We start from the raw sequence: 27589 nt of genomic DNA, 5'->3' as shown, positions 1-27589 counted from the left end.
TGGCCATAACTTCTAATAAATGTGTGATTACTGAGTCAGCTTTTTCTGAGCTTAAAGTGGTTGCCCACTGAAAGCCTGAATAAGTGTCAATGGTGTGATGTACATATTTTAATTTGCCAAATTCTAGAAAGTGAAACACATCCGTCTGCCAAATTTCATTCCTTTTAATACCCTTTGGATTAGTCCCTGCAGGCAATGGTGTTTGGTTATAAAAAGAGCAAGTAGGGCATTTCTTTACAATCTCCTTAGCTTGTTGCCATGTAATAGAAAACTCTTTTTTCAAGCCTTTGCTATTGACATGATGTTTTTTTATGAAATTCAGATGTCTCCAACACACTACCAATCAATAATTGATCAATATCTGCATTACCTTGTGCTAGAGGACCTGGCAGACCCGTATGGGATCGGATATGCGTTATATACATAGGGCAGAGCCTGTTTCTGATCATGTCTTGTACCTGGATAAACAATGAGGTCAGTTCTGTATCATCAGGTATAAATTCAGCAGTTTCAATATGCAAAATAACTCTTTCTGCATATTGTGAGTCAGTAATTATATTAAGAGGTTCTTTAAAATCCCTAAGCACCATAAGGATGGCATATAATTCTGCCTTCTGAACAGAATCATAAGGACTTTGTTCCACTTTACTCAATTCTTCTGATTTGTAACCTGCTTTCCCTGATTTATTAGCATCGGTATAAAATGTATGGGCTCCGGTTATTGGAGCATCATGGACAATTCGAGGGAGGATCCAAGAAGTTCTCTTTATAAAGTTAAGTCTCTTGCTTTTTGGGTAATTGTTATTGATTTCTCCCAAAAAATTAGCACAAGCTCTTTGCCATGGTTCATTGTCTTCCCACAACTTTTTTATCTCATCAGCAGTGAAAGGCACTATAATTTCTGCTGGGTCTATACCTGCTAATTGACGAAGTCTCAATTTTCCTTTTATAATCAATCCAGAGACTTTTTCCACATAAGTTTTTAATTTTTTACTTGGTTTGTGTGGTAAAAAGATCCATTCTAAAATAGTATCTTCCCTCTGCATTAAAATTCCTGTAGGGGAAATTCTGGAAGGTAATATAACTAGAATGCAACTAAGATTTGGATCCACCCTATCTACATGTGCCTCCTGTAATTTTTCCTCAACCATCATCAGTTCCTTTTTTGCTTCAGCTGTTAACTCTCTGGGACTATTCAAATCTTTGTCACCATCTAAGGTTTTGTTTAAATGAATTATTAGATCAGGTGTTATCCCAACAGCTGGTCGTAGACTGGAAATGTCTCCCAATAATCTTTGAAAGTCATTAAGAGTTCGTAACCGGTCTCTCCTGATTTGTGCCTTTTGAGTCTTAATTCTTTGTAAGCCTATTTTATAACCTAAATAATTAACAGAATCTCCTCTCTGAATTTTTTTCAGGAGCAATTTGCAATCCCCATTTAGGTAATACTAGTTTTACTTCTTCAAACAGCCTTTCTAAGGTATATTTGTTTTGATCAGATATCAGGATATCATCCATATAGTGGTATATTATGGACTTAGGAAATTGTTTGCGTATAATTTTCAATGGTTGGCTTACAAAATATTGGCACAGGGTGGGAGAGTTCAACATTCCCTGTGGGAGGACGGTCCACTGGTACCTCCTTGCAGGCTGAGAGTTATTATAGGTAGGCACTGTGAAGGCAAACTTTTCTCTATCTTTTTCTTGTAATGGTATAGTGAAGAAACAATCTTTCAGATCAATAACTATAAGAGGCCATCCCTTTGGTAACAGAGAGGGCAGAGGAATTCCAGATTGCAGAGGACCCATAGGTTGAATAACCTTGTTGATAGCTCTAAGATCTGTCACCATTCTCCATTTACCAGATTTTTTCTTAACAACAAACACAGGAGAGTTCCAAGGGCTGGTAGATTCTTCTATATGTCCAGCATCTAATTGCTCTTGTACCAGCTGTTCTAAAGCCTGTAACTTTTCCTCAGCTAAAGGCCACTGTTTAGTCCATATTGGTTTCTCAGTCAACCATTGTAGAGGCATGGCTGTTGGTACCTCTGAAGGGCCATCAATTGTGTTGTGTTCTTGTATAGCTCTAATGGCTGGTTTCCGCCATCTGTAATATCTTGTAATATTGTCCTCAGAAATATAGGCTCTGGAAGCAGCAGGAATGTTTATTTGGGTATTCCATTGCTGCAATAGGTCATGGCCCCATAAATTCACTGCAATATTTGCTATATATGGCCTTAGTTTTCTTATTTGTCCGTCTGGACCTATACAATTGACCCATCTTGTGCTTTGTCTTACTCGAGATAGGGTTCCAATTCCTAAGAACTGAATATCTACCTCCTGAAGAGGCCAATGCAGATGCCAAGACTCTGGAGTAATGATACTTACATCTGCACCTGTGTCCAGTAAGCCAGTAATAAGTTTGCCATTTACACACACTCTTAGCTGTGGTCTTTGTTCATTTATAGAAGTCTGCCAGAATATTCGTTTACTTTGTCCTCTTAGATTTCTTGATTCATTCACCACATTTAACTCATCCTTCAGGCCGTTATTGCTTTTAACAGCAGGCATGGGGCATTCTAATTTCCCTGAAGAGGCATGTTCTCTGCAGTGATCGGAAATGACTGGACCACATTTGCCATGGGGGCCTTCGAGAGGCCCCCTATTGAGTTTCCCGATGGCAACGAGTTGCCCTGTTTATCTCTTGTTGACCTACACTCATTCGTCCAATGCCTGCCCTTTCCACATCTCCTACATCAACCTGAAGGCTGAGTCCTCCTATTCCTGTTATTCCTAGAAGAGGCATTATTCCTGGAATTCCATTGTCTGCAGTCCCTTTTCATGTGTCCCATTTTGCCACAATGAAAGCATTTTGTAATCTGATGTCTCCTTTTACCTTTGGAAATTGCTTCTTGTACCCATGTTTCATTGCCATAATCAAATGTATCAACATTCATTGTATGTAAAACCCATTCGTCCAAAGGCGCTGATCTGAGCTTTAAAGGCCCCAGGATCCTTTTGCATTCTACATTGGCATTCTCATATGCCAAAGACTCAATTACTATATTTCTTGCTTCTGGATCAGGTATCCCTATTTGTACAGCCTTAGTTAGTCATTGCAAAAAGTCACTAAAGGGTTCTCTCTGACCCTGTTTGACCCTGACATACGATTCTACTCTCTGACCTGAGTCTTGAACCCTGTCCCAGGCCCTTAGAGCTGCTGTAGCACATATGGATAAAATGTTTTCATCATAAAGAGCTTGTTCCTGAGGATCAGAGTAAGGTCCTTCCTCTAGAATTTGATCTAGAGAAACCTCAATTCCTTTTGCTGATTCTTGTTGTTGTAAAAGTCTGGCCTCTTGTTTGAATAGGCATTTGAAATGCCATAAAGGTCCGTTCTCGAGGACAGCTGATGTGAGCTGGTTCCAATCTTGAGGGGTGGCCCTGTTGCTCAGAGCCCAGGATTTTAACATCTCCCTAACAAAGGATGAATGTAGTCCATAATTCACAATTGCTTGTTTAAATTCTTTCAGATCATCCATATGTATAGGCTCCCATGTATGTTCTTTAATGACCTTAGGGGTTTTGGAGCCAGTTATCTTTTCTGATGTTATTACTGGAAAGGCAGGTATAACTCTATATAGACTGAGAGTTTTTTGAGGTGAAGGTTGCCTTTCTACCTTTTGCTCCTGTTCATCAGAGTCTATGATTTCCTCAATCTTATTAAATCTGCTCATCATTGCCTTCTGTAAGTCCTGAATCTCCTGTCCAGTATTATGCTCCAAAGCCTTCATTAACGATTCTAAGGCATGGAGCTTGTCCGTCAGAGACACTATTTCCTCCTTGGACACAATCGCCTCCATTGATAATTCCAAGGCGTGGAGCTTGTCCGTTAGAGATACGATATCCTCCTTGGACATAATCCTCATGGCATGTACTGTGCCTTCTTGTATGGAAATCCTGTCAATTAATCTATCATACCCTTTTGATAAAGTCCGATTTTCACATTCAATGGTTATAATCCTCTCAGCTAATGTTTCAGCACTTACAGTCATGGACTGAAGGTTATGAGTCATTTTGGTTGTCCCCTCCTCCAGAGCAGTGAAGCTCCCTTCTAAAGAAGCAATATCAGACTGTACCTTCTTGATATTTTGGTCAGTCGACCAAGTCATATCAAACAAAGATCTAGTCTCCTCCTTGAGAACTCCAAACTCTGATCTAGTCTCCTGCTTGAAAACTCCAAACTCTGATCTAGTCTCCTCCTTGAAATCTCCAAACTCTGATCTAGTTTCTTCCTTGAAATCTCCAAACTCTTTTTTGAGGAGGTTGGTATCAGTCTGAATTGTTCTTAAGGTTTTAATCTCTGTCCTCAGCATTGTAGATTCAGTCTGTAAGGACTGTATCTTTCTTATAAAATAGTCAAACACCAGAAAAGCAACAGATCCCAGGAATAACAAAGTAAGAGGAATATCTGAGACATCCTTCAGAATATCCTCCATAGCGCAATTAAAAAAACCATTGAACTTTTGGATAGTAATATTTTCTGACATTTTCAATCAAAGGAAATTGTACTTGTATGTATGTATGTATGTATGTATGTATTTTCAACCGAAAAGAAAAATCTTACCTGTAATGACCGTTGCCTGCCAGTAGGAGGTGGGGCACACCTGAATCCATGTGGCAGTGGTGTTGATTCAGGAAGTAAACGCTAGAATATATACACTCAAATCCAGAGGTTAAATCCACAGATCACAAAAGGTCAGAGAGCTTCTAGTGGCCAATAAACAAGGCAATAAACAAGGCCCTGCTGCTCTGTTCAACCGGATGCAGAGGGTCGTGACACAGCCACTGCGCTGTTGCTAAAGAGGCCTAGTGCTTTGGGCCCCGTGTCCCTGTGCTGGGATTAAGGGTCAAGCTGCTTGCAGCACTCCTAATCAGTTATGGCGGATGGCAGGGGTTTCAAACAGCTTGCTGGAACTTCAAAGGGAGCTTGCGCTGTGAGCTCTTTGACTCACGTTGCAAGGAAAAATTTAAAAATCTGTGCCGAACAGGGCAAAGTAAGCCGGCAGAGACTGTCCGGACCTGTGTATCCTGGGAGGCCGAGCTGGGGGTGGGAGGGTGGGGCGGTTCTTAAACCAAACGTTGGGCGTCAATTATCGGCGAATCAATCCCACACCAGTTATGTTTTAAGGGGTTATTTATTTTGGGAGGTAAAACTTACATACACTATAAAGCATCAGGAAGGGAGCCTAGTCGCTGGAGCAGGAGCCGGGAGCAGGAACCGGGAGCAGGAGCCGGGACCAAGCACCGGAACCAAGAGCCGGAACCAACAGAGCCTGATCCGGATCTGCTTCTCTTTTTAAAAGAGAAATATACCATGCCCCAGTGGGCTGGTATTTCAGCAGCTATTGGCTGACGGAGTGGAAGTCGCTCCCCGCTGCACTGTGGGCTCATATTTCAGTGACTATTGGTTGAGGTAGCGGAAGTTACCCCCACAACACCGTATTTTGTAGAATTGCAGCAACTTGTGTCACGTAGTTTGGCTTTGTGAACTACACGGGTCAGCTTGCACAAGGAGGGGTGTATGAGTTGAATCGTTTATACCATGGTTGATTTGCTTAGAGATCTTTGTTGAAAAGAGATAACCTCTGTATTTGGACCTTACTGCCTGTTCTATGATTCTATTGATTAACTCAGATCTGGCTCACCCAACCCAGTTATACCCTAGAGAGGATAAAAAGTAGGAACACGTGGTGTTGATGCTTCAAAGGCAAGAGAATAGATTCAAGCATAGCAGATGATTCTCATTTTCACTGTGGCCTCTTAGAGGTTTCTGGGCTCAAAACTTTCATCTTATTTCACAAATTTCAAGGTCAACCAGAATGGTGTTTTAATTTTCTATTAACTGAAGAAAGAATTATTTGTCCTTGAATAGTGCAGACTCTGTGGCACTTTCCTAGCTGTGCGCTGTGCCCTTCATTGCTTCTGCGCATTGGTGTTAGAATTCTGTTTCCATGGTTGTACAAACCTGGAGCAAGACTGGGTAGCAGATACTTAGGCACATGCATGCGTGCTCATGTACACACACACACACACACACACACACACACACACACACAGTGATAAAAGGACATGCTTCTCCTCCCACTCCCGCATCTAAACTAGACAGTCATTGTTCTTTTTAAGATCACAAACTACCCATCTTCCAATGAATCTGTGGAAGTGAGCTTTCCAGATTAATTCTACTGTGGATCTACCATGTATCAGGATTTAGAGGACATAAACCCTGCAGGACAAAATAGCTGCGACAGAATCTCTCCCTGATAAAATGTTTCACCAAGAAATTGTTTGAAAAGGAAAATCTTTCATATGGGTACAATTTTCAGGAAATCCAAGCAAAATAAAATGTTGCTATTTGAAGTGCTTTGTGAACTATCACACGACTTGACCAAGGCATTTTTATGTTGGTATTTGCATATAATTAGCTTTTCAAAGTAAAAACATATAGCAAATAAAAATTAACAAATAGTTTACAAGTGTATATATTTTTTCTGGGATATCTGAAAGTAATACTTTGTATAATCGTGACCTATAATTTTTGCTTCTTACAGCTTTGAGTTGTGCCACTTATTTTACCTGTCAAATTAATTTCCTCCTTCGACTTTGGTCTCACGTGGACTCTATGAATCAAAGACCAAAGCTACTGCCTACTTTCAGATAGTGTTAGCGTTTATCCTCTTCAGACGGTGACTAGCAGCAAGGCATGGTTGCATAGAGACGGTCTGACAGACAGTAGCTCTCACACCCAACTCTGGGGCTGTTTCTCAATTTCATGTCTAGAATAGTTTGTTAGAAACTGACTGAACGATTTAGTGAAATCTACTCAGGTTTAAACATAAAGTTTTGTCAAGAACTTTTAGATGCCAAAGTGTTTGTAAGGAAACCAGGAACTCGTGATTTTAAGAGTTTTTCAGAGAACTCCATTTCAGTGTGGCCCCTTGTCTGACATGTGCCACTTCAGAGTCACAAGATTGGCTTTGGCAGTAACCGGAGGTGGTTGCCTATCGAAGCTGTCCATGCAGCATAAAACTTCTAGTGAGGGGCTCCTTTTTAGTTCCCTTTTCTTTACCACTCAACTTCCAGAAAGTGTGGGAGTAGAAACATATAGAGACCAACTGTGCTGACAGATGTGTGATTTGAATCCAAGGATGTTCAAGAAAAGTATTTAAGAGGTTCCTAACAAAGGGGAATTTACAGACTTGGCCCATAATTGTTGAAGGATGGTAAAGTGTTCTATCCCCTCTGAATGCCTGTAGTAATAACTTAGGGAAGAAGGTGTCAGCCTGGCTTTGAACCTCAAAGTGTAAATGTGAGAAATAGAATTAATTAATAAACACCACTTGGAACAAAATACAGAAGAATATGATGTAACATCACTAGAGAGAAAGGAGATTTGGGAGTTAACATAAATGCAGCCGTGGCGTTTTTCAGAGGCATGACTATAAAATCGAGGTAGTGATTGATAATTCATGACAGGAGAAGAATACGTAAAGTCAGTAGCCTCTCCTAACTTACTCAGAGGTGGGCGGAGCCGATACCGCCAGGTCCATGATGAGCCTAAGGCAGGGCAAGGGCTAGAAACTGGCGGCATTTTCATTCTTTAAAGGATTAGTCACGCCCACGGGGTCCTTTAAAGTCACAACCAGGCTAAGTTTGCAATAAAACACGAGGTTGTCATGTGAGAAGATTTTCACAATATGTGCCGATTTTAGTACAGGATAGATAGCCTATTTTTGAGTTTTCTATAAACCAGTTTGAATGCTCCGAATAAGTCTACCTCCAGTTTCTGCTTTCTCTGCCTTATTCCTACAGTGAGTTCTTTGTGTATGAAGAGATTTTAGCACTATTTTTACTTGCAAGTTCATCTTTTTGTGAACATGAAATTTATCCCTCCATTGAAAGTTATGTTTGAATTCATCACACTTTCTTCCTTTTATACCAAATATAAAGTCACCTTCAAGCCTACCTACCTACCTTACAGAAGGGGTCATGGCTCCATGGAGGAATGTCGAAAGTTGCCTCTAAATACAATCAAGAGGGGTGTTGCCAAGAGTGCTCTGATCTTAGCCCTGCCGTCCTGAGCCGTGGTATTAGGCTGAAAGCCACTAAGTCACCAGTTCCCCCACGTGAGCACTGGGGATTGTCTTTCCTACTGGAAACCTCAATCAACCTCACTGTCTAAGGAATCTACAAAGTGGTGGCAGTGCCTGTCTCACCCATGTCTCGGGGATGGCAACAAGGTTAAGGAAGTTCATTCGTGAGACGCTGTGAACTCTTAAGCACCGTTTGCTCCCTAGGCGCTGTGCCAGCAACTTCCACTAAACAGAAGGAATAAACAACGATTCTAAAAGCAGCCTCAATGTGCCTTCACTTTCCTCCTTTAGAAGCTTCTTCCCTAGCTGCCATGGGACTAGCAGGTTGGCGTTTATGCTTGTTTGAAGCTCTTAGATTTATAACTGGCATCGTTCATTATAAATAAATGGTGTGAATTTTACAGGACTCTGGGGACCAGGGCCTTAGTATGATTTGTGTCTTAGTTAGGGTTTCTATTGTTGCAACAAAACACCATGACCAAAAAGCAATTTGGGAAGGAAAGATTTTATTTGACTTACACTTACATATCATAGTCCATCATTGGGAGAAGTCAGAACAGGAACTCAAGCAGGGCAGGAACCTGGAGGCAGGAGCTGATGCAGGGGCCGTGGAGGGGTGCTGCTTACTGACTTGCTGACTTGCTTTTCCTGACTTGCTCAGCCTTCTTTCACACACACACACACACACACACACACACACACACACACACACATATATATATATGGAATATATATATGTTATGTTTACAATATTCTGTCTGTGTGTATGTCTGCAGGCCAAAAGAGGGCACCAGACCTCATTACAGATGGTTGTGAGCCACCATGTGGTTTGCGGGAATTGAACTCAGGACCTTTGGAAGAGCAGGCAATGCTCTTAATCACTGAGCCATCTCTCCAGCCCCCTCAGCCTGCTTTCTTATAGAACCCAGGACCTCCAGCACAAGGATGGAGGTCCTGGGTTCTATAAAAAAGCATTTACAGTGGACTGGGCCCTTCTCTGTCAATCACTAATTGAGAAAATTCATTACAACTGGATCTCAGAGAGCATCTCCTCAACTGAGACTCCTTATACTGGGAGATTGCAAGGGAGAATTATGGAGTTATTACTTGCATTTTAAAAGTCACTGTGATCTGAAGGGGAAAGAAGAACATTAGGAGGTAAGAGTTAAGCACGGACATCAGCTAGGAAACCTTTCCTAGTGCAAGAGATGCTCGTGGCTTTTCCTCTGGGAAGTAAGGGAAAAGTAAAGCAAAACTATTCTTTGAAATAATTAATTACGGAATTGCCATACACTGCAGAAAAGGACATTGTTTCATTTCTGGTCCTTCAGGAAAGTTTTACAGCAGAGGAGATCAGAGGGGCCATGGAGAAGATCACTGCCAGTTTGTGGGTTCATTTCTGGATGGCCTGCCTCTGACCAGTTAATCACCAAAGGTTTGCTTTCTGACAATCCTATGAGAGGGTTTTGCAGATTAGCACGGAAAGCAATCAGGTGACAGAAATGTCTACAGACTGCTACTCTGTCACTAAGGAAAGAAGAAACTTAGCTCTCAATTCAAGCTCAGCTCTAGAGAAATTAGATACATAAATGTATCCTGAGAAAACTAAAATCTTTCCCAAGTTTCCAGCCCTTCTGTTATCCCAGTCAGTGTCCCTCCCAGCTTCGGTCATATGGAGCATGCCTGAACATTTTCTTTGCTCCCTTAACAATTGTTTCTACCATACAAGGAAAACATAGGATTTTCCTTAAACTGATCTACATAAAAACAATTATAATAAGTCTGAGAAGCTTTCGGTACTTAAAAGGATGAAGTGTTTCTGTGTCTAGTATTTTGAAAAGTTTTTTCAGGTTGTGGGATAGTTATAAAAATGACCACATCCGAGCCGCATCCCTAACAGTTAAGACACGTTCAAGAATGCTGTAGGACCACTCTGTGTCCTATGTAGGACAGTTACATCTAAGACGGTAGGAGAATTCAGAACAAGCCAGGGGGTCGTGGTAGCAAACATCTGTGACTCCAGCACTCAGGTGTAGCCTGGGCTACAACACTGTTGTAAAGGTCTGATCTGAGGGAGGAAAACAAAAACAACATTTGATGTGGGCTGGAGCAATCAAGAGAGGCTTACTGGGAGATTGATCTGTTTGTGACTCTTGAAGGGCAAGCCTTAAAAACACCTCTTTGTTACCTATAGCACTTACAAATGGCTCACACAGATGTCAAAAGGATAACTCCTTAGAGAGGGGGGAGAAAGTTTCCTAGCTTGTTGGGAAACTGTGTGGAGCCTGAGCTCACTGATATAAGTCTGACTCCACATAAATTTCTCCAAGAAGCAGGAGCTATGAACTCTGACATTCTCCATGCTGCTAAGATCTGTGGCCCTGACATGCGCAGTGGTGCTCCTCATCAACGCCTGCGTTTCTCCTCAGACCTGGGGATGCCACCAGAACGCTGGAGCCGGAAGAAACCAGAGCGAAGAGCCAGAAAGATGCCTGGGAGGCAAGCCAGACCCAAGAACTGCGGCACGCCCCGCAAAGCCGCCGGTTCCTCCCAACGGGCACCGCAGGCCGTGCAGAGGGCGGCTCCTAGCGCGGTCACCGCGGCGGCGGCGGCGAGGAGGAGGAGGAGCCGGCTTTGGCAGCGGATCCAGACCGCCTGGTGCTCCAGGACGATGGCCGGCGGCCCAGCAGTGTCTGTTACAGCTGGTCTTCGGAGACACCGAGGATGACTAGGACGCGGACGCGCTGCTGCGGCGGCTGCGACTGCGGAGTTCGCGGGGTCAACGACAAGGAAGCTCGGATGACTAAGTGGAAGATGAAGCAAAAGATAATCTTCCTCAGAAGAAGCCAGTTTGGGTGAATGAAGGTGATAAAGATGAAGAAATAGTGTCATGATGAACAATCGGTTTCGGAAAATATAATGAAAAATGCCAGTAAAAGTAAACTCTCAAAAGATAAGCTTCAAAAGAGACTTAAAGCATGCTACAGGAGGAGTACCTGATTGGGCACAAGCGGAGAGAATCTACAGATGAGGAAAGTGAAGAGGATGAAGATGGTTTGTTGCAAAGGGCTGGGAATTTCATATCCGCATCCACTTCTCTTCCAGGAGGACTTCTGAAGATGAAGAATTGCCGTCCTGCCAGTGCTGAACGGACTACCACCTCAGATCTCATCAGTGAGGCTCCATCCTGGCGCACAGGTGGTGATGCTCTCTGGGGTAGACAATGCTATCTTACTGTCAGGGAGATGGCAAAACAAACCCGAAAATCCAGGGCATCTATTTGGGAAAGTTTCCAATCTTTAAGGCTTGTTTCAGTGCTAATGGAGAGGAGCTTTTAGCCACAAGTGTGCACAGCAAGGTTCTTTATGTCGATGATATGCTAGCTGGAAAGTTAGTTCCTGTCCATCAAGTGAGAGGTTTGAAAGAGAGACTAGTGAAGCGATCTGAAGTCTCTCCAATTCCTGCTCAGAAGCAGCACTGCTGGGTTTTCCCATTTGCTGTCAATGAAGACTAAAGAATTAATCGGTAGCATGAAGATCAATGGGAGAATGGCAGCATCCACATTCTCTTCTGATAGTAAGAGGGTATGTACTCCTGGGAATGGAGAGTTTATGTGTGGGATGTGAATTCGAGGACGCGCCTTAACAGAGTCCTTGACGAAGGCAGTTTGTATGGATTATCATTGCTGCATCAGAGTGGGCTGTATGTGGCTTGTGGCTCTGAGAGTGGAGTGGAAAACACAGACAGTCAAGAGTCTTGCCACCAACAAACCAACCCAAAGCCAATAAAGGCCATAGTGAACCTGGTCACGGGAGTCACTTCCTTGACCTTCAATCGCAGAAATCTTCAAGGAAAATGAAAGAAGCTGTCAGATTGGTTCATCTTCCTTCCTGTGCAGCATTTTCTAACTTTCCGGTTTTTCAAAGGAGTGCTATTTCTCGTGTTCAAACCCTGGATTTTTCTCCCAGGGGTGGATACTTTGCCTTGGGGAATGAGCGAGGCAAGGCCCTGTTGTATAGGTTGCACCATGACTCAGATGTCTAAAGATGTTTTTCAGAAATCCAGTTGAACCCACCTCAGTCCATCTTCCCAGAAATTTCCCAGTGTGTGATGATATATGGATAATGACTTGTGGGATCCATGCTTAAAGTTAGCAGCAATGTCTTAATATATAAATTTTATTTGAAAGGAAGAAAAAAGATCTGTGGCCCTTCCCTTCTATCCTCAAGTCAGACATGCTCAGGTGACTTGTTTGGGCCAATAAAATAGACCCTTTCTGAGGGGAAGGCCACTGAGAGTTTGGAGGCCTTTACCGTGGCTGCTTTACAAAGAATCCCCCAGGGGGACTCCTCTGGCAGCCTGGGGCCCTCAGTGACAAAGAGGTTGCAAAGAAGTCCCAAAATCATCCTAAGAGTTTGTTATTGAATCTGACCCAGGTTCTTATGACCTTGATGGGTTGTGGAATTGTGACCTGATTGCCCTAGAGATAATGAATCCAGAAAGGGTCCCAGACTGTTTTCTCCAGTCTTGGACTGAAGAGAGCATTTCAACAGAAGAACAGAGAGTTTCTGCAGGAGAACAGAGCGTTTCTTCAGGAGAACAGAAAGCTTCTAAGGTCACTTCCAAATGGACACTAGACTTGGGACATTTTATTTGTTCTGTTAAAGTTGTTTTAAAGTAGAGACAATGTAGACAGGGGAAATCTTCTAGCTAACCTGGAATTCTAATCCAATGTCAGAATTAGAAGTATCAGAGCAAACACATCATATGGCAATGCAGTTCTCTGGAGAAACCATAGGACTTGAGAGATGAGACCGAGAAAACTCATTTCCCCTTTACAGATATCCCACGTTCGTCCCTTGAGTGGCGTGTAACATGCAGGAATAGCTTTGAAACAAAAGGGATTGGATTTGAAATCCACTTGTACAATGAGATAGCCGGTCAGCTTTTCCCAAGCAGCAACTTCATACAAAAACGTAATTATACCCACCTGACCTGTATGAGCTACGAAACTCCTGCACTGCGTGTCCTAGGGAACGGACTTTGCTGTTGTGCTGTTTTCTCCCGAGACAGAGTCTCGCTATGTAGCACAGGCTGTCTTTACCTTACTATACAGACAAGACTGACCCCGGACTTATAATCTCCTGTCTCAGCCTTCTGAGTGCTGGAGTTACAGGCAAGTGCCTAACATTTCCCAGTACTCTCTCAGAACAATACACAAGGCTTCAGGGACTTCACCCCGGCAACTCTGCTCCTTTAACTCAATCTCGGGATGGATTTCTTCCTCCCACCTCGTCTCCTTTGGCTCCAGCAGCTGAGGCTAGAAGGATGCTCACAGCCCTCTGAGGCTGGTCAGTGAGAAGGGAGGATTTTCAGGACTTTATTATTCCGGGAACTATCCCTCCTCCACTCTCCAGAGTGCAGACACAGGGACGTAACAACTGTGCCGACAGACAGTCTCACACAAATCTTCATTCTGAAAATGACACATTATTTTACAATAGTTCAGGAAAGTCCTTGGGAGGTTGTGACTAAAATGGAATCACCATAGAACATAGAGCTGATCGGTGAGCCCTCAGTCCTCTCTCTTCAGGGGATGAGCACAGAAGGGAAGACATGATGTCGGCAATGAGAAAGCCGGCGGCTAGCAAGTGGGACACAGGCACAGTGGTGTCACTCGTGACCACTGCACTCAGGTCTGGATCAGGTGCTTTGTCTTCTCTTCCCATTGCCTCAGCCCTGTTCGCAGAGCCGGGTGACAATGGCATTGAAGACAGAATAACTTACAACCAGTAGCTCAGAGGTTCTTGAGGCTAGAAGTTGTGATGCTCCAGCTCCCGAGTGACTTCAGGGGACCCCCTCCCCTGCTCCAGTGGAGGAACATCCAGAAAACAGGATACACCAGGCCTTGCCTTCTAACCTGTCCTCACAGCCACCTCTGTTGTTATGGGAACTTTCCGAGGAGAAATGGAAGGGTTGGAGGTGGGAAGGCTGTTCTAAAAACTACAATTCTGACATTAGAGATGAAGGAATGACAAGTTCTGAGAGCTGTGGTAGAAGGAGAACTTTATAGATGACCTGTGAAACACAGGATGAGGAGGACATGAATTGTCAGGAAGTATATGGTTGCCAGTAGTGGCACTCTGGACCGGGAACGGCAGAGTGAACGCAGAACCCGCTTCCCTCCAGCGCCACTCCGGGTCTGAAACAAACAAAACAACAACAACAACAACAACAGCAATAAAACGAGGAAGTCAGCTCCATGTGAAGGCTTTCTCTTCACCAGTAATTCTGCATCTCAGTCAACTGATCCCATCCTCACAGCAGAGGGGCAGCTCGGGAGAAAGTTTCCTCAGTGACTGAACACCAATAACACTGCCCATCTTTGTACCTCAGCCCATTCCCACAGCAAAGCTCTCCCTGCGTCCTTTCCTCTTACCCTTGGGCAGCTGCTGGCCGGGATGTCTATCCGCACTGATGTCTCCTGAGAGCCACAGGCACCAGTGGTAGGAGTCCGGGCCAGAACCCGTTGACTCTGCCCCAGCCTGTGTTGAGAGAAAGATAACAACACATGTCCCCTGCATGAGAATCTTCCCAGCCATCCTGGGAAGGTGGCCTAGGGGACGGGCAGCAAAGATTTCTCCCATAGGCCAGGCCCACACAGTAGTAAAGGAACTGCTTATTTAGGATGCTGGCTTAGGTGCTTCGGCTGGGCAGCTGGTTCGTGTCTCACCCATGGAAGCACGACTAACAGTCAACAGAACTAGAACCCAGTGCCCGTTTGTTTTTATGCCTCATGTCCTTCCCCCCTCTATACCACATTTCATTCAGAAACTCACTCATTTCTCTCTCCCCTTCCTTCCCCACCCAACCCTGGCTTTTTGTTTGTTTTTGAGAACGGGGCTTACTATGTAGCCCAGATTGGATTTGAACTTACTATTCTCCTGGCTCTACTTTTCAGGGCTGGGATTACAGGTGTGCGCCCTCACACTCGACATTTTCTTTTCAATTTTTTTTTATAATATGTAAAGAACTCAAGAAATTCTGTTGGGCTCTTAGCATGAGGCTGAGCTGCAGCCACTGCAGCCTCTGCAGCCACTGCAGCCACTGCAGCCACTGCAGCTTTCTGCTCTGATTTCTGCTGATGTGCTCGTTACTTAATTATGGAAATTCTCCACTTAAGGAGAAGCTACCATGACTCGGTGACCTCTGCGTACAACAGGGCAAAGCGTGTCTCTTCACACATTTGCCTACAGGGCAGACGTTTTAACTGGAGTGGGGAGCATGTGAAGCCCCTTTCCTCTTCATGTTTCTTCCCCCACACAGGGAATCTCCATCAAGTGAACACTTCTCTGTGGGCAGCTCTCTTCTTCAGCAGAGAGGAAATACCTTAACCTGAACCTGGTTGAGGTGGGCCATATTTTTGTTGTTGTTTTGTTTTTTTGAGACAGGGTTTCTCTATGTACCTAGGGAGTCTGTCCTAGAACTTGCTCGGTAGACCGGGCTGGCCTCGAACTCACAGAGATCCACCTGCCTCTGCCTCCCAAGTGCTGGGATTAAAGGTGTGCATCACCAACACCCGGCCTCCATTCTGCTCTCAGTGAGAAGGAAAGTGGGGAGGGGCTAACCTTAGGTTACTGTGGTCCAGACACAGGCTCCAGAGTCATCCTGACTAAGCTGTCTCAAGTGGTCCCAAGCCTCCCCGTGGACCAGGTTTCTCATAAGTGGCAGAGAAATCATGAACAAATAGGTCTGAAAGTCTCTGCAAGACCACTACACATGCTGCACTGTGTTCCCATAGAGCCTACCCTCAAGGCTACCTAGACGGTGTTGAGGAAAAAAAGCTATATATATGCTGAGTGGGAAAGAAGGTAATCTCAGCTACAACCTGCTCCCTGGGGAAGGCACTGCAAGAAGGCAGAAACACCCCCAGTGCCATTTATTCTGAGGGAAGAGACGGCAGACATAGTGACTTGCCCTTACACACATAATGGAGGTGCCTGCTGTGTCTCTTTCCACGTAAAGGGGATCCCAACAACAGAATGCTTGCAGCCACACTACCTTCTCACACACAGTGATTTTGGGTTTCCTTGATGTGGAATAAGTAATGAGCAGGACACAGCTGTGTCCTTCCAATCACACTTGGGGTAGAGTGCCCACAGTATCACACACATTCATGCCCTCCTAGCTGGGCAAAAGCCGGTGACTGGCAAAGGGAAGTTCAGGGTTAGGTAGTGCATTTGCCAATAAATCAAGCCACAATCCTTAAGTGGTCTTCTATTTTCCCTTGGGTTGCAATCTTTAAAATTTCAATTGGTTAGCTAGGTACAGTGGCATACACTTTTAATCACAGCACTTGGGAGGCAGAGGCAGGTGGATTTCTGTGACTTCAAGGCCAGCCTGGTCTACTAATCAAGTTTCAGGCCAGCCAGAGCTACTCAGAAAGACCTTGTCGCAAAAACAAACAAACAAACAAACTCTGGGAATCAGACAGGTGATGAGAATGCATTTATCTGGCCCTCTAAAGACTCTGACACTGGGTCCTGGAGATGGCTCAGTGGGGGAGAGCGCTTGCTTTGCAAGCATGAGGATCTGCATTCCCACCCCCGGCAGCCACGTGTGAGCTGGCCTGATTGTGTGCACCTGCGATCCCCAGGGCTAGGGGAAGACAGAGGCACGAGAATGGCTAACGACCCACTGGTCACTGGCAGAGAGACTCTGTCTCAGGGGACAGTGTTAGAAAGGGAGACAACAAGACACCTAACATTGTCCTCTGACCTTTCTCCCCTGCCCCCAACATGCACACACACAAAAACCCGACATGTACCTCACATAGTTACTGCTGGTATGAAGTAAGACACTGTATATAAGCTTCCTGTGTAATACGGATGGGAAACATATTTCTAACCCCTACAAGCTCCTGCCCTGGAAAGCACAGGTTTCCGAAACCCCACAGGTATCCTGCTTCTTGGGGATGACTCTCAAGTTGCTCTCGGACCACGTCCGTCAAGTCAAGGGGAGATGAAGATCTTGTTCAACCTGAGCCTGGTCACACACGTGCAGGAGCCAGGTCAGGGAAGGTAAGAAGTGAGCAAAAAGTGCCTCCCACTCCTTACCGTCTGATCTGCTCCTCGGCCAAGGAGAGTGCGTTCTCAATGGCCAGTCTTTGCTCTTGCTCTTCTTTCAGCAGATTCCTTAACGCACTCATTTCTTGGTCAGTGGTGCCGAGCTGCTGCTGGGCTTCAGACAATCTGGAGGGGAAAAGGCAGGGAAAGGGCATCACTGGGTGTAGGACACAATCTCGAATACATCGTCACAAGGCTGGAGGCATTTCCCCAAACGGGACAACTAAACCAACATAGAAGTACAGCTGCAGAGCAATTAAAGCAGAAAATACCCATGGGGAGATGCGAGCCCATCAGTGCAGCTGCAATTCCAGCATCTGTAGGGCTGCATGTGTGCACTTGTGTGACAAGCACTGTGCACTTCTTGCACAACATCTGTTAGGAGCTGTTGCATTCAATCTTTACATGGCTCTGTGACACTAGTCAGATACTAGGACATGCTTAGAGCATTTGGTGAACTCTGCTTCACCAAGATTACAACCCCATTTCCTTAAAATATCATACACTGTCCATACACGACAATAGGTTTCATTACGATGTTTTCATATACGTAGATAATATATTTTATCGTATTTAAGCATCACCCTCTCTTTACAATTTCTTTGCACACAGTGTATGATGGAGGGTGAATCCTGCTCCTGTACCTTGGCTGTGGCTCCCCTGTGGTCTCCGGATTCCTCTCTTTCTTTGGATTCATTTCCTGGGGCGCTCCTGGAATAGCTACATTTGGTGGCCCCTAGAAAAAACAACAGTGGAGCAGTTGTGATGGAAGCTCTTCAGACACCGTGTGCGTGCAAACTGAGAGCCTTCCACTGTGTAGGGAAGCGACAGCCCCTAGCTATCACTCCGAGCACCTCCCGCCGCTGCCTTACTGCCCGCAGCTCCTGCACCTGCTTCTCCAGCACAGCACAGTGCTTGAAGAGGTCGCTGGAGTCTTGCTGGCTCTCGTGGAGACTCTGGCTGGTGTCGCTGAGCTGGATGGACAGGGTCGTCTTCTCCTCCAGCAGCTGAGAGAGCTGCATCAGGGGAGAGGACAAGTGCCACCCCAGGACCACATCACAGGAGGCGGTGCTTAGGCACCTGGCCTGAACTTGCAGGACCTACCTGGTTTGCAGCACAGAACCTACCTTAGAGTCCTACCGGGGTCTGCTTCTTCAAAGGGAAAAATCCCTAAGTGTTTCAGCCACAATAGGAAACGAATTCTGGGAGAATAGCAGGAAACTGGTTTATTTTTACTGGTTCCAAGGTCTATGAACTGAACAACGATTAAACAGAACCCCCTAACAATAATTCCAATAGAACAGGCTATTCCAGGAATGTAAGCAGAGGACAGAAGGTTGGGTCCATGCTTAAATTACTAATGAATAACAAGCCCTAGAACTCAGCACAGACAGGGAGCAAGCTCATACTTAAAAATGTGTGTGATGGTGTTACTGGGTGGACGTGTTTCCAAGAGAGCAGACAGAAGTCATACGTGTCTATGTGTGCTTGAGGAGCAGAAGTGGGAGCCCAGATGCTCACCAAGTGGAAACAGTACAGTCCCAACGCCAACCTTTCCTCTAGGTCCCGAGGGATAGACCACGGTCAGATCTGTCCCTGCACAAGTTCAGTGTCAGGTGCCCACTACCTGGCAAGGCAATCTACCCGCTGGTTTCTAAACCAGAAAACCTGTTTACGATGAGTGAAAACATTTAGCTGCTGTAACTTCTACCAGCTGACTGGGATTGGACTCCTCTGCAACCAGAATTGGGATTCCTCACTTGTGCACTGTCATTTTAAACTTCAGTCATGATTAACACCCAGATACACTGGTAGCCATGGAGACGACCTCCTGAGTACCCGCCACAAAGCCACGGGAAGGAAATGGATGGATCTGGCTGGGAGTCTTGTGTTCTCTTGAGGATTCTTCTCTAAGTGTTTGTGTAGGAAGTTTATCAATGCTTCAGAGAAAACAGTTTTCTAGAGACATCTGGGAAACCGCATTGGATGCACACAGCACACAGGATCACAATGTGCTCTGTAACTGAACACGGCTCCAGATGACTCTCTGTGTGGTTGTCACTCTGAAGATCAAGTTTCAGTTTACAAAACATTTGGACAAATTCCATCTTCATTGAAAGAAGCAGAGAAAGGACCTCCCTCCTTTTTTACAGATGGAAAAAAGATGTAAGTTTACACTACTCAAGGCCATGGCAGCAGCAGATCCCAGCTGCTCACAGCTGTGGGTCTCCAGTCTTGAGTCCCACCTGCTTTATGATGCGGCCCAATCTAAATTACAGTAAGGGCCACTGAGAAGGCATGGGTGTGGGGAGAAAGGCTGCTATAGGGAGAAAAGGGTGTGCTAAACTTATTTGAGGGTGGCGGGCCGAGTACAATAGGAACTCCAGGGTGAGGACTAACACCATGCTCTCCCACCACAGGAAAAGCATTCCTAGCTGGAATGAACAGCCCAGGGCACACCAAACACAAGTAAACACAAGCAAATAAATCTCCCCAGTATTTAAAACTGTCTTCTCATTTTGTCTCTAGTAAATCTAGAAACATAGTTCAGACCCATGAACTTGTTGGAAGCGAAGGTTTATGAACTACAAAGACAAAGTTCGATCACTCATCATCCACTTGTAACCCGTCTTGGGTGTCTGCATTCTGTCTAGGTTTCTGGGGTTAGGAGCAGGCATTGGACCCAGGGACACGGCCCTCCCAGTGTCCACAGAGTCTCACTGGAGCACCCACTGCTCACAGGAGCTGCTGCTGTGGAGCTGCCACTACAGAGGGTGCAGCGCACAGACTACTTAGGCTCCTCAGGTTCTCCCTCTACTCACAGGCTAACTGAACTCAGTCCTCTAAGGCTAGACTAACACTCTACCATTAGTCACATTTAAGGTTTCTAACACACCTACACTGCACAGAGACATTTAGATAAGCCAGCAGAACTGTGTAGAACACCTTAGCATTCAGCAAAGGAACAAGGGCAGACAGGGTTAGAGAGAAACATGTGTGACGGCCCCTGAACTTCATCTCACTCAAGTGAGAAGCTGGGACCTATGGGGAGTGAGACGAAGCTCACGTGACTTAAGGTTTTATATGTGTCCTCGGTGCCTACCATATGGCCAGACTCTCAGCAGGCAAATGACAGTTACTTGTTAACTAGTGGATGAGCAAGGCTAGGGAGGTGCCTTCCTCACAGCCAGATTCTAAAGAGAACTATTTCTTATCTAGAGTGGCAACGGCCTACAGCAAGATGTTCATACTGCAAACGGCTCCACTTAGTTCTAAGGTAGGTGCCTGCGATTGGAAGAGGAATGGTGGACTTGTGGGAGTGTGGGACATCCTGGTTCTCTATCTTGACTACTTGTTACACATCTTTTTGTGAACATGTAGCCTGCTATGCCAATGATCTGTTACCTTTATGTGTTAACTGTTGTAGAATATTACTTTAAGGTGTGTGACTTTTGTTTATGTTGCATTTGTTTAACTCCGTGAAGCTGTGATTCCTGGCCTGTCTAAAACACTTGATGGTCTAATAAAGAGATGAATGGCCAGTCACAAGGCAGAAGAAAAGACAGGCGGGGCTGGCAGGCGAGAGAATGCATAGAAGGAGAAATCTGGAGGGAGGAGCAAGAGAGAATAAGGAGAGGAGGATGACAGAGGCCAGTCCCCAGCTACACAGCAAGACACGGAGTAAGAGTGAAAGTAAGGTAGACAGAAGACAAGGAAGAAGCCCAGAGGCAAAGGTAGTCAGAATAATTTCAGTTAAAGAAAAGCTGGATAGAAACAAGTCAAGATAAGGTTGGGCTTTTATTAGTAATAATAAGCCTCCATGTGTGTATTTATTTGTGAGCTGGATGGTGGGCCCCCAAAAGAGCTAAGCATAAAAAGAGTAAAAGATAACCAATTACAGTTTACTTTGATAAAACATTTAAAATTTTCAGCTGTTATCATCTACCAAAATAATTTACTTCATCATCTATAAACAGCTGTTTCTGTTAAAAATGCTGTCATAGGAGGAGAAGCCTCGGCAGAGCCACGGACCAGCATTTAGAGAGGAACAAGAGCTGAGGTGTGACCTGAAGGAGTCACTGGGTCTTCACTGTCACAGAGCTACAAAGGTCAGAACTTGTGTAATAGGTAGGTGAGAGGAGACCCCTCCCCACCAAACAAAACTAAGCCATTTAGTTCATCAGTTCATTTGGATCCAAAGTCAATGGAGTCTCTGACATTCTAGTGATGGTTGAATTTATCATCTAATGAGTACCTTCTATGTGTGGTAAACACACTAGTCACACACATGACCACTGACTTTAGAATGACTGCAATCTTGAGCAAGTGGGCTTTTCTCCTCAGCTGGGAAAACCATCTCCTGATTTTTATGATTTTGAATCACAATGTCATTAGTATTTGTGTGTGTGTGTGCGCGTGTGTGTAGTACACATGCATGATTGTAGGCATGTTCATTCTACAGCTCACATGTAGAGAACAGAGAAGAGCGATCAGGAGCTGATTCTATATTTCCACTGTGGGATCCAGAGGTCAAACTAAAGTCATCAGAATTGGGAGGCGAGCACCCACCCCCCAGCCTCCAGCAGCCTCAATGCCCGTGTTCCATGACTTCCTGTGAGAAGACGCAGGCACTGTGACTTACCGTAAGAAGACGCAGGCACCGACCCCACACTGTGTAGACATTTGCAGGCATTCACAACTCTTCTCACAGACCCCTGGACTCACTAACCACTGACCTCATGAATGACGTCTAAGTTTGGCAGACACTACCTATCTAGGTTTCTCTGAAGAGGGCAGGACTGGGAGGAGCCATTGAGAACACTTGGACCAGTCAGAGCAGCAGGAAGACAGTGAATTGTGGAGATGCATGAGGCGATGCTGACACATTACAACATGTGATAAGATGGGGTGAAGTTCTGCATGGGTTTCCCCAAGTCATTCTGAAAGACCGGCCAAGGGCAAGGGGAACGTGGCCCATGTCCTCAGCTCTGGAACAAACACTCGTTCTTATAACTTCTGTTCCTAAGTTCTGTTGGAGCTGGTGCCTGTGCTGAATCTTACCTCCAGGAGGAGCCAATAAGAAACTGAATTTCAGTCTAGCACAAAACACGTACCTTGCTGTTCAACTGCTCAATTCTTAATTCCTTCTGGTGAATTTCCTTTAAGCTGTTATTTTTTCTTTTTTTAAAAAATATTTATTTATTTATTATGTTTACAATATTCTGTCTGCGTGTATGCCTGCAGGCCAGAAGAGGGCACCAGACCTCATTACAGATGGTTGTGAGCCACCATGTGGTTGTTGGGAATTGAACCTTTGGAAGAGCAGGCAATGCTCTTAACCTCTGAGCCATCTCTCCAGCCCCCATGCCATCTCTCCAGCCCCCCCTTTAAGCTGTTATTAAGCTGAGCCCTGAGAAGTTCTGTCTCATAAACAAGATTTTGTGACCCATCGATGCAGACTGATGTTTCTGGGGATGCCTGCCAGGAAACAAACATCCGTGCATTGTCTGCTAAGACTGTTCATACTCAACTCCTCCCCCTAGAAGAAATCATGCCCACTGTAGAAGAAGTCAGAAGAGGCTTGCCTTATGGTTGTAGACAGGCAATTAGTTATAGGAGGAGGATGCAGATGGGCAGGTAGTTATAGGAGGAGGATGCTGTTTTGGGTCATGGCCCCCTGAGCAAACTACATGGATCTCCTCACCTGTCTCTGGTACTGTGCGGAGAGACTCTGGGTTTGGGAGAAAGACCTCAGGAGACTCTGCAGATGCCCGAGCTGCTGATCTTTGTCTGCAATGGCCATAATGTACTGCTCTGGTTTTCTAGTAAAGATTTGTCCATGTCAGCAATGAGGTTGTCTCTTTCTTTCTGAAGAAGGGCTAACTTTCCCAGGACTGCGTCTTTCTCTTCGTTTTGGACAGAAACCTGGGTTTCCACATCTGCGAGAGACTTGGTTAGGTGTGCCACGGCATCTCTAGCTGAAGACAATTCCCCTTGCAGATTCTTTCGGGAGATGAGAGCCGCCTGCAGTGCCCTCTTCATCTGCTGCTTTGCCTTAGCTTCTTCCTCGCCCTCTTCTGACCTCTGCTTCAGCTCACGAAGTTCCACCTGTACCTGCTTCAGCCTCTCCTCATGCTCCTTAGCCTGCATCTCCAGCTGTATGTGCAGGGCCCTGATCGAATGCTCCTGTTCCATCATCTCTGCCTGGGCTTTGGTGAGGGTCTGTTCTCTCTCACTCAGCTGTCCAGACAGGTAGCTGACCTCTTCTTCCTTCTGTTGCAGGTGCTTTTGCAGTTTACCTAGTTCAGGCTGCAATGCTTGCAGATGTTCCAGGCCAGCAAGTTTGAGTTGGCTGCTTTCCAATTCCTGCTGCAGGCTTTCCACGTGGGCCTCGGCTTCATGGGAGGCTGCCCTCAACTGCTGGTTTTCTAAACCCTGTTTACATATCTGCTCTTGTAAAAGAAAGACTTCTTTGATTTTTGGGTCAGGTGACTTGTTATGGAACTAATTTTCATTTCCAGCTCTTCTTTCTCAACCTCCATTTCTTTCAGCTGGGCCTTAATCTGGGCAACAGAAACGGTATAACATTCTCACGTTATACTTGTGATTTATACATTTAATGCTTTATAAATTTTATCTCAAGAGAAAAAGGATTGTTCAACTAGTGTACCTCAACTACTAACAAATCTGGTCAATAATATACATTCTGAACTATTTGGGAATACATAAAACATTAAGATGATCTGGTGGACAGAGGCAGACTGAAGGGTAGTTACTGAAGCAAATACATACAATACAGTGTTACGATACAATCTAGAGTATAGCACAGCTCCTGCCTATGCGACCAGCTGGGAAAGGTCTCAGTAAACACTTTCTCATGGCTCACAGTAGTGTCCAGGGACCTTGTCTTAACAGCTCTGTCAGTGTAGGAGCGCATCATCTCACAACAGAGGTGGGTGAACACACTCACTGCAGTTGTGTACCAGCCTGGTCCATTAAGATCCAGACTCCCTTTGTTCTGACACTAATACTCACTAAGAGCCTTGGGTTGTTTATAATCTAGTTTTCCACAGAGACAGATGGAGAAGGAGAAAGGAATATACCGGCTATCCAGCCATTTGGCAAACAAACTTGTTTACTGTTAATGTATTTACTGGAAGTATTATGGTTTCTCTAATAGACTTGTAAGTTTGTTTAGACTGACTTGTGTACCCTAAACCTGAACAAATCTTCGGAAAAAACAAAGCTGATCCCACACTGGAAAGACGAATGTGAAACAGGAGCAATGGTTCACCCAAGATACAGATCCAAGGCGCTGGAGTCGGAAGGCTCCTCAGATGTGTGTGTTAGCATCACTCCCTCGCTACTCCTTTTGGGGAAGCAGATTTCATGCCTTTCGGGATTCCAGTCAAGTAGACTGGATATGACCAGAGGACAAGAGCACAGAGAGGCCAAAGGCAGGTAAGAGTAGCCCAGATCGGCAGCGTGAGTCCATCCAGTACAGCAAGACAAAGGAAGAATTATGGCCTTATCCGGTTACTTCAACCCAGAAGAAAGCTGACCAAGGAAAACCAAGCCGAGACCACGCACGAAGCACAAGAATCACTCAAGACAAAGAGGGGGGAGGGAGGGACGAGAAAGAAATTCGCCAGAGGCAAAGAGGAAACTGCAGAAAGACTGTAGCCTACAGCCATGAAGGAAAAGTGCGCTAAAAACAGAAAATGAAAGCCCAGGGGAGGGACCACACCTGCTTTACCGCTGTGAATGAACAGATGACACCAATCCTCTGACCACTCCAAGGTTTTTATGCCTGCTGCCCAACAACCTAAAGTAGAAACCAGCCCTCCCTGGCAGGGAGTGGGACCGCAGACAGTGCCTGGTTTCTCTGTTTGGCCAAAGTCAGCTCCTGCTGCTGCAAGTCTACAGCCTGAGCACGGCCCAACAAGGCTTCTTCATGATCCTCAGGTTTCTTTTGTATCACCCTCAATTTCTGGAAAGAAACATTTAGACATAATTACAGATAAATGACTACAATTATTTGCCTTCCTTCCAAAGTGCCATGTACACCTGCAAGGCTACGCTTTCGAGTGTGAAGGAAAAGGGCTAAGTAGGACACCGCGTGCCATGACCCATCCAGCAGGAAGAGAATATCCAAAATGCCTTCTCCAGAGCGTGACAACAGCCAAACCCAAATGCAAGCAAGGCCTTGAATCACAGAGCCTAGTATGCTTAAGATAAAATGACACACACTCACGTTCAAAATCACATAGTTCCTGTCCTTTCCCTAAGTAGCAGAGGTACCATGCATATCTTACCTACAAAAGAGAGCAATCTTTATAGGCAAAACAATTTCTCTTCTGGTTTCAATCACAGGGCAGGCACTTGAAAAATACCTATTGAATAAATCAATCAATATATACAATTCATAGTGTAGGTTTCAAAGTAGAACACTCTGAAATTCCACTTAGTTGTACATTCTGAAAGACCGCTTAGAACTTGGAACAGGTTTGCACTCAAGAACAAAGAAATAAGCGGCTGGAAAGATTGGCACAATTGGCAAACTCCTCATGAGGACTTGTGTTCAATCTCCAGAATCCACATAAAAAAAAGTCAGGCCAGGTGAATCCCAGACTGAGGTGGTAGAAACAGGATTCCAGAGGCTTCTTGGCCAGCCAGCTAGCCTAGCCTAAGTGGTGACCTAGGCCAATGAGAGACCCCACCTCCGAGGGCAAAAGTATCAAGATGAATGGCTCCAGAGGAAGGAATGACATCCAAAGTTGTCCTCTGGCCACCACACACATGTACATGTGCGCATGCATACCTGTGTGCATAAACATGCACTTGCACATACATGAACACACATGTACAAACACAGATCAAACAAAGTGTCACGAAAGTGCCTTTCCTTACAGGGTTCTATATCCTAAGTACACACAATGTGAGTTAGTACAAGGTAAGTTCAAATAGAATGAAGTCAATTTTCAATGCACTTTGAAAAATACTGATTTAATAAAAGAATGTGTCTTCCACATCACTTCTTACCTCTTTTTTCTTTTAAATACAAAACTGACTTCATCTATTTGAAGTTTTGGATCAGGGGTAGAACATGAATGGTCACAGTAAATCCTCAAATGAAAAAGAAACCAGCCCATTGCTGACTCCCACACAAGTCCCCAAGAAGTTCCAACCTGATGAGATAAGGAGAAAGGGAAAGTGGACAAGACAAAAACTGATGTGCAATGAAAGACAGGACACCAATAAGAAGCCAAGGAATACATGGAGGATGTGCGGAGCGCAGCAGGGGAGGGCAGGACTTGGGAAGTGACTGTGAGGTCTGGATTAAAAAAAGCATCCTCGAAGGATAACTATGGGAAACTGAGAAAAACAGAGTTGAGGGTGCCGGCGCAAACAGGCTGGCTCTGGCTTCAGAATGACCATGAAGAAGAATGCTGCATACTAGAGTCATTAGCAAGGAGCCTCATACCCTCTCCACTTCTTTAGTCTATGTTCATTAAGTAACTTTAAGTTTAAGATATATCTTCCTGGGAGGAACTTGAACTTCCCACAGGGCAGGAAACCCTGACTGCTCTTAGGGATGGAGAGGGAGGAGGAGAGGGAGTGGGGGGAGTGGGAGGGTGTTGGGAGGAGGGGCGGAAATGGAAACTTTTATAATTTAATAAAATTACTTTCTCATAAAAAAGATATATCTTCCTAACAAGATTTTAATCAGAAAAGAATGGAGCTAATAATTTAAATTCTTTTGTTTAACTATCCGTTTCTTTTGAGTTCAGCCATGAGCCTGTTCCTGAGATACAGAATCTCTGTGTGCTATTAAAATGGAGTATTTGGACCTAAGGAATAAAGACAGTCATCATAAAGCTATGGCAAGTTCACCAACATAAATGGCATTTTTTGAGGGGTTCTGGTGTTTCCTACTAAGATCTGAACCACTTGCCATACTTCTAGCTTCTTTCACCACACCTTCCTAGCTTGGCTTTAATATCCGAGCTACCATACTTTCATCCACCAAGCTTTTCAAGTGACTGCTGGGATTGACTTGCCACCTGCACCATTCTGGACCCCGTGGGTTTTATCCTAATGGAAGCACCATCATCCTACCTGTGCAGCTTGCTCTACCTGTGTCTAGCTGAGCTGAGTCCGCAAAGTGCTAATGAGTTCCTCCTTTTCTTGAAGCTGCTGCTTCATCAGGACAAACTCCTCCATCTCTGCCGACTCTTATCCAACTGAAGGGGGAAAATATTTACTTAAGCAATGGGGTTGGCATTCTTTGTTCTTTTGACTTTCTCATTT

At 44.9% G+C, this 27589-nt stretch overlaps 2 protein-coding genes and 1 pseudogene across 2 annotated transcripts; 1 reads left to right on the top strand and 2 right to left on the bottom strand.

Moving 5' to 3' along the window:
• Positions 1-10539: 10539 nt before the first annotated feature.
• On the top strand, positions 10540-12463 carry LOC125416817 (U3 small nucleolar RNA-associated protein 18 homolog pseudogene; annotated as a pseudogene).
• On the bottom strand, positions 12412-18379 carry LOC125416818 (golgin subfamily B member 1-like). Its single transcript, XM_087911273.1, has 4 exons — positions 18169-18379; positions 17923-18014; positions 17270-17404; positions 12412-14698 (listed from the first exon to the last, which is right to left on the bottom strand). Exons 1-4 carry the CDS (start codon positions 18298-18300, stop codon positions 14506-14508), a joined length of 552 nt encoding a protein of 183 aa, XP_087767399.1. The 5' UTR covers positions 18301-18379; the 3' UTR covers positions 12412-14505.
• Positions 18169-23766, bottom strand: LOC146892560 (golgin subfamily B member 1-like). The gene is made up of 3 exons (XM_087911274.1): positions 22983-23766; positions 18406-18480; positions 18169-18294 (listed from the first exon to the last, which is right to left on the bottom strand). Exon 1 carries the CDS (start codon positions 23474-23476, stop codon positions 23030-23032), a length of 447 nt encoding a protein of 148 aa, XP_087767400.1. The 5' UTR covers positions 23477-23766; the 3' UTR covers positions 18169-18294; positions 18406-18480; positions 22983-23029.
• Between the last annotated feature and the right edge of the window lie 3823 nt (positions 23767-27589).

This window comes from Myodes glareolus, chromosome 10, assembly GCF_982192425.1.
Source record: "Myodes glareolus chromosome 10, mMyoGla1.1, whole genome shotgun sequence".
Classification (NCBI taxonomy): Eukaryota; Metazoa; Chordata; class Mammalia; order Rodentia; family Cricetidae; genus Myodes; species Myodes glareolus.
The sequence above is the reverse complement of the archived record's forward strand: the minus strand, read 5'-3'. Positions and strand labels throughout refer to the sequence as shown.

Coding starts and splice junctions, on each gene's coding strand:
- LOC146892560 (XM_087911274.1), bottom strand. CDS start 23,476: ATGATGGAACAGGAGCATTCGATCAGGGCCCTGCACATACAGCTGGAG.
- LOC125416818 (XM_087911273.1), bottom strand. CDS start 18,300: ATGCAGCTCTCTCAGCTGCTGGAGGAGAAGACGACCCTGTCCATCCAG. Junction 18,015..18,168: donor GTGCTGTGCTGGAGAAGCAG/GTGCAGGAGCTG, acceptor TGTTTTTTCTAG/GGGCCACCAAATGTAGCTAT. Junction 17,405..17,922: donor ACAGGGGAGCCACAGCCAAG/GTACAGGAGCAG, acceptor TTTCCCCTCCAG/ATTGTCTGAAGCCCAGCAGC.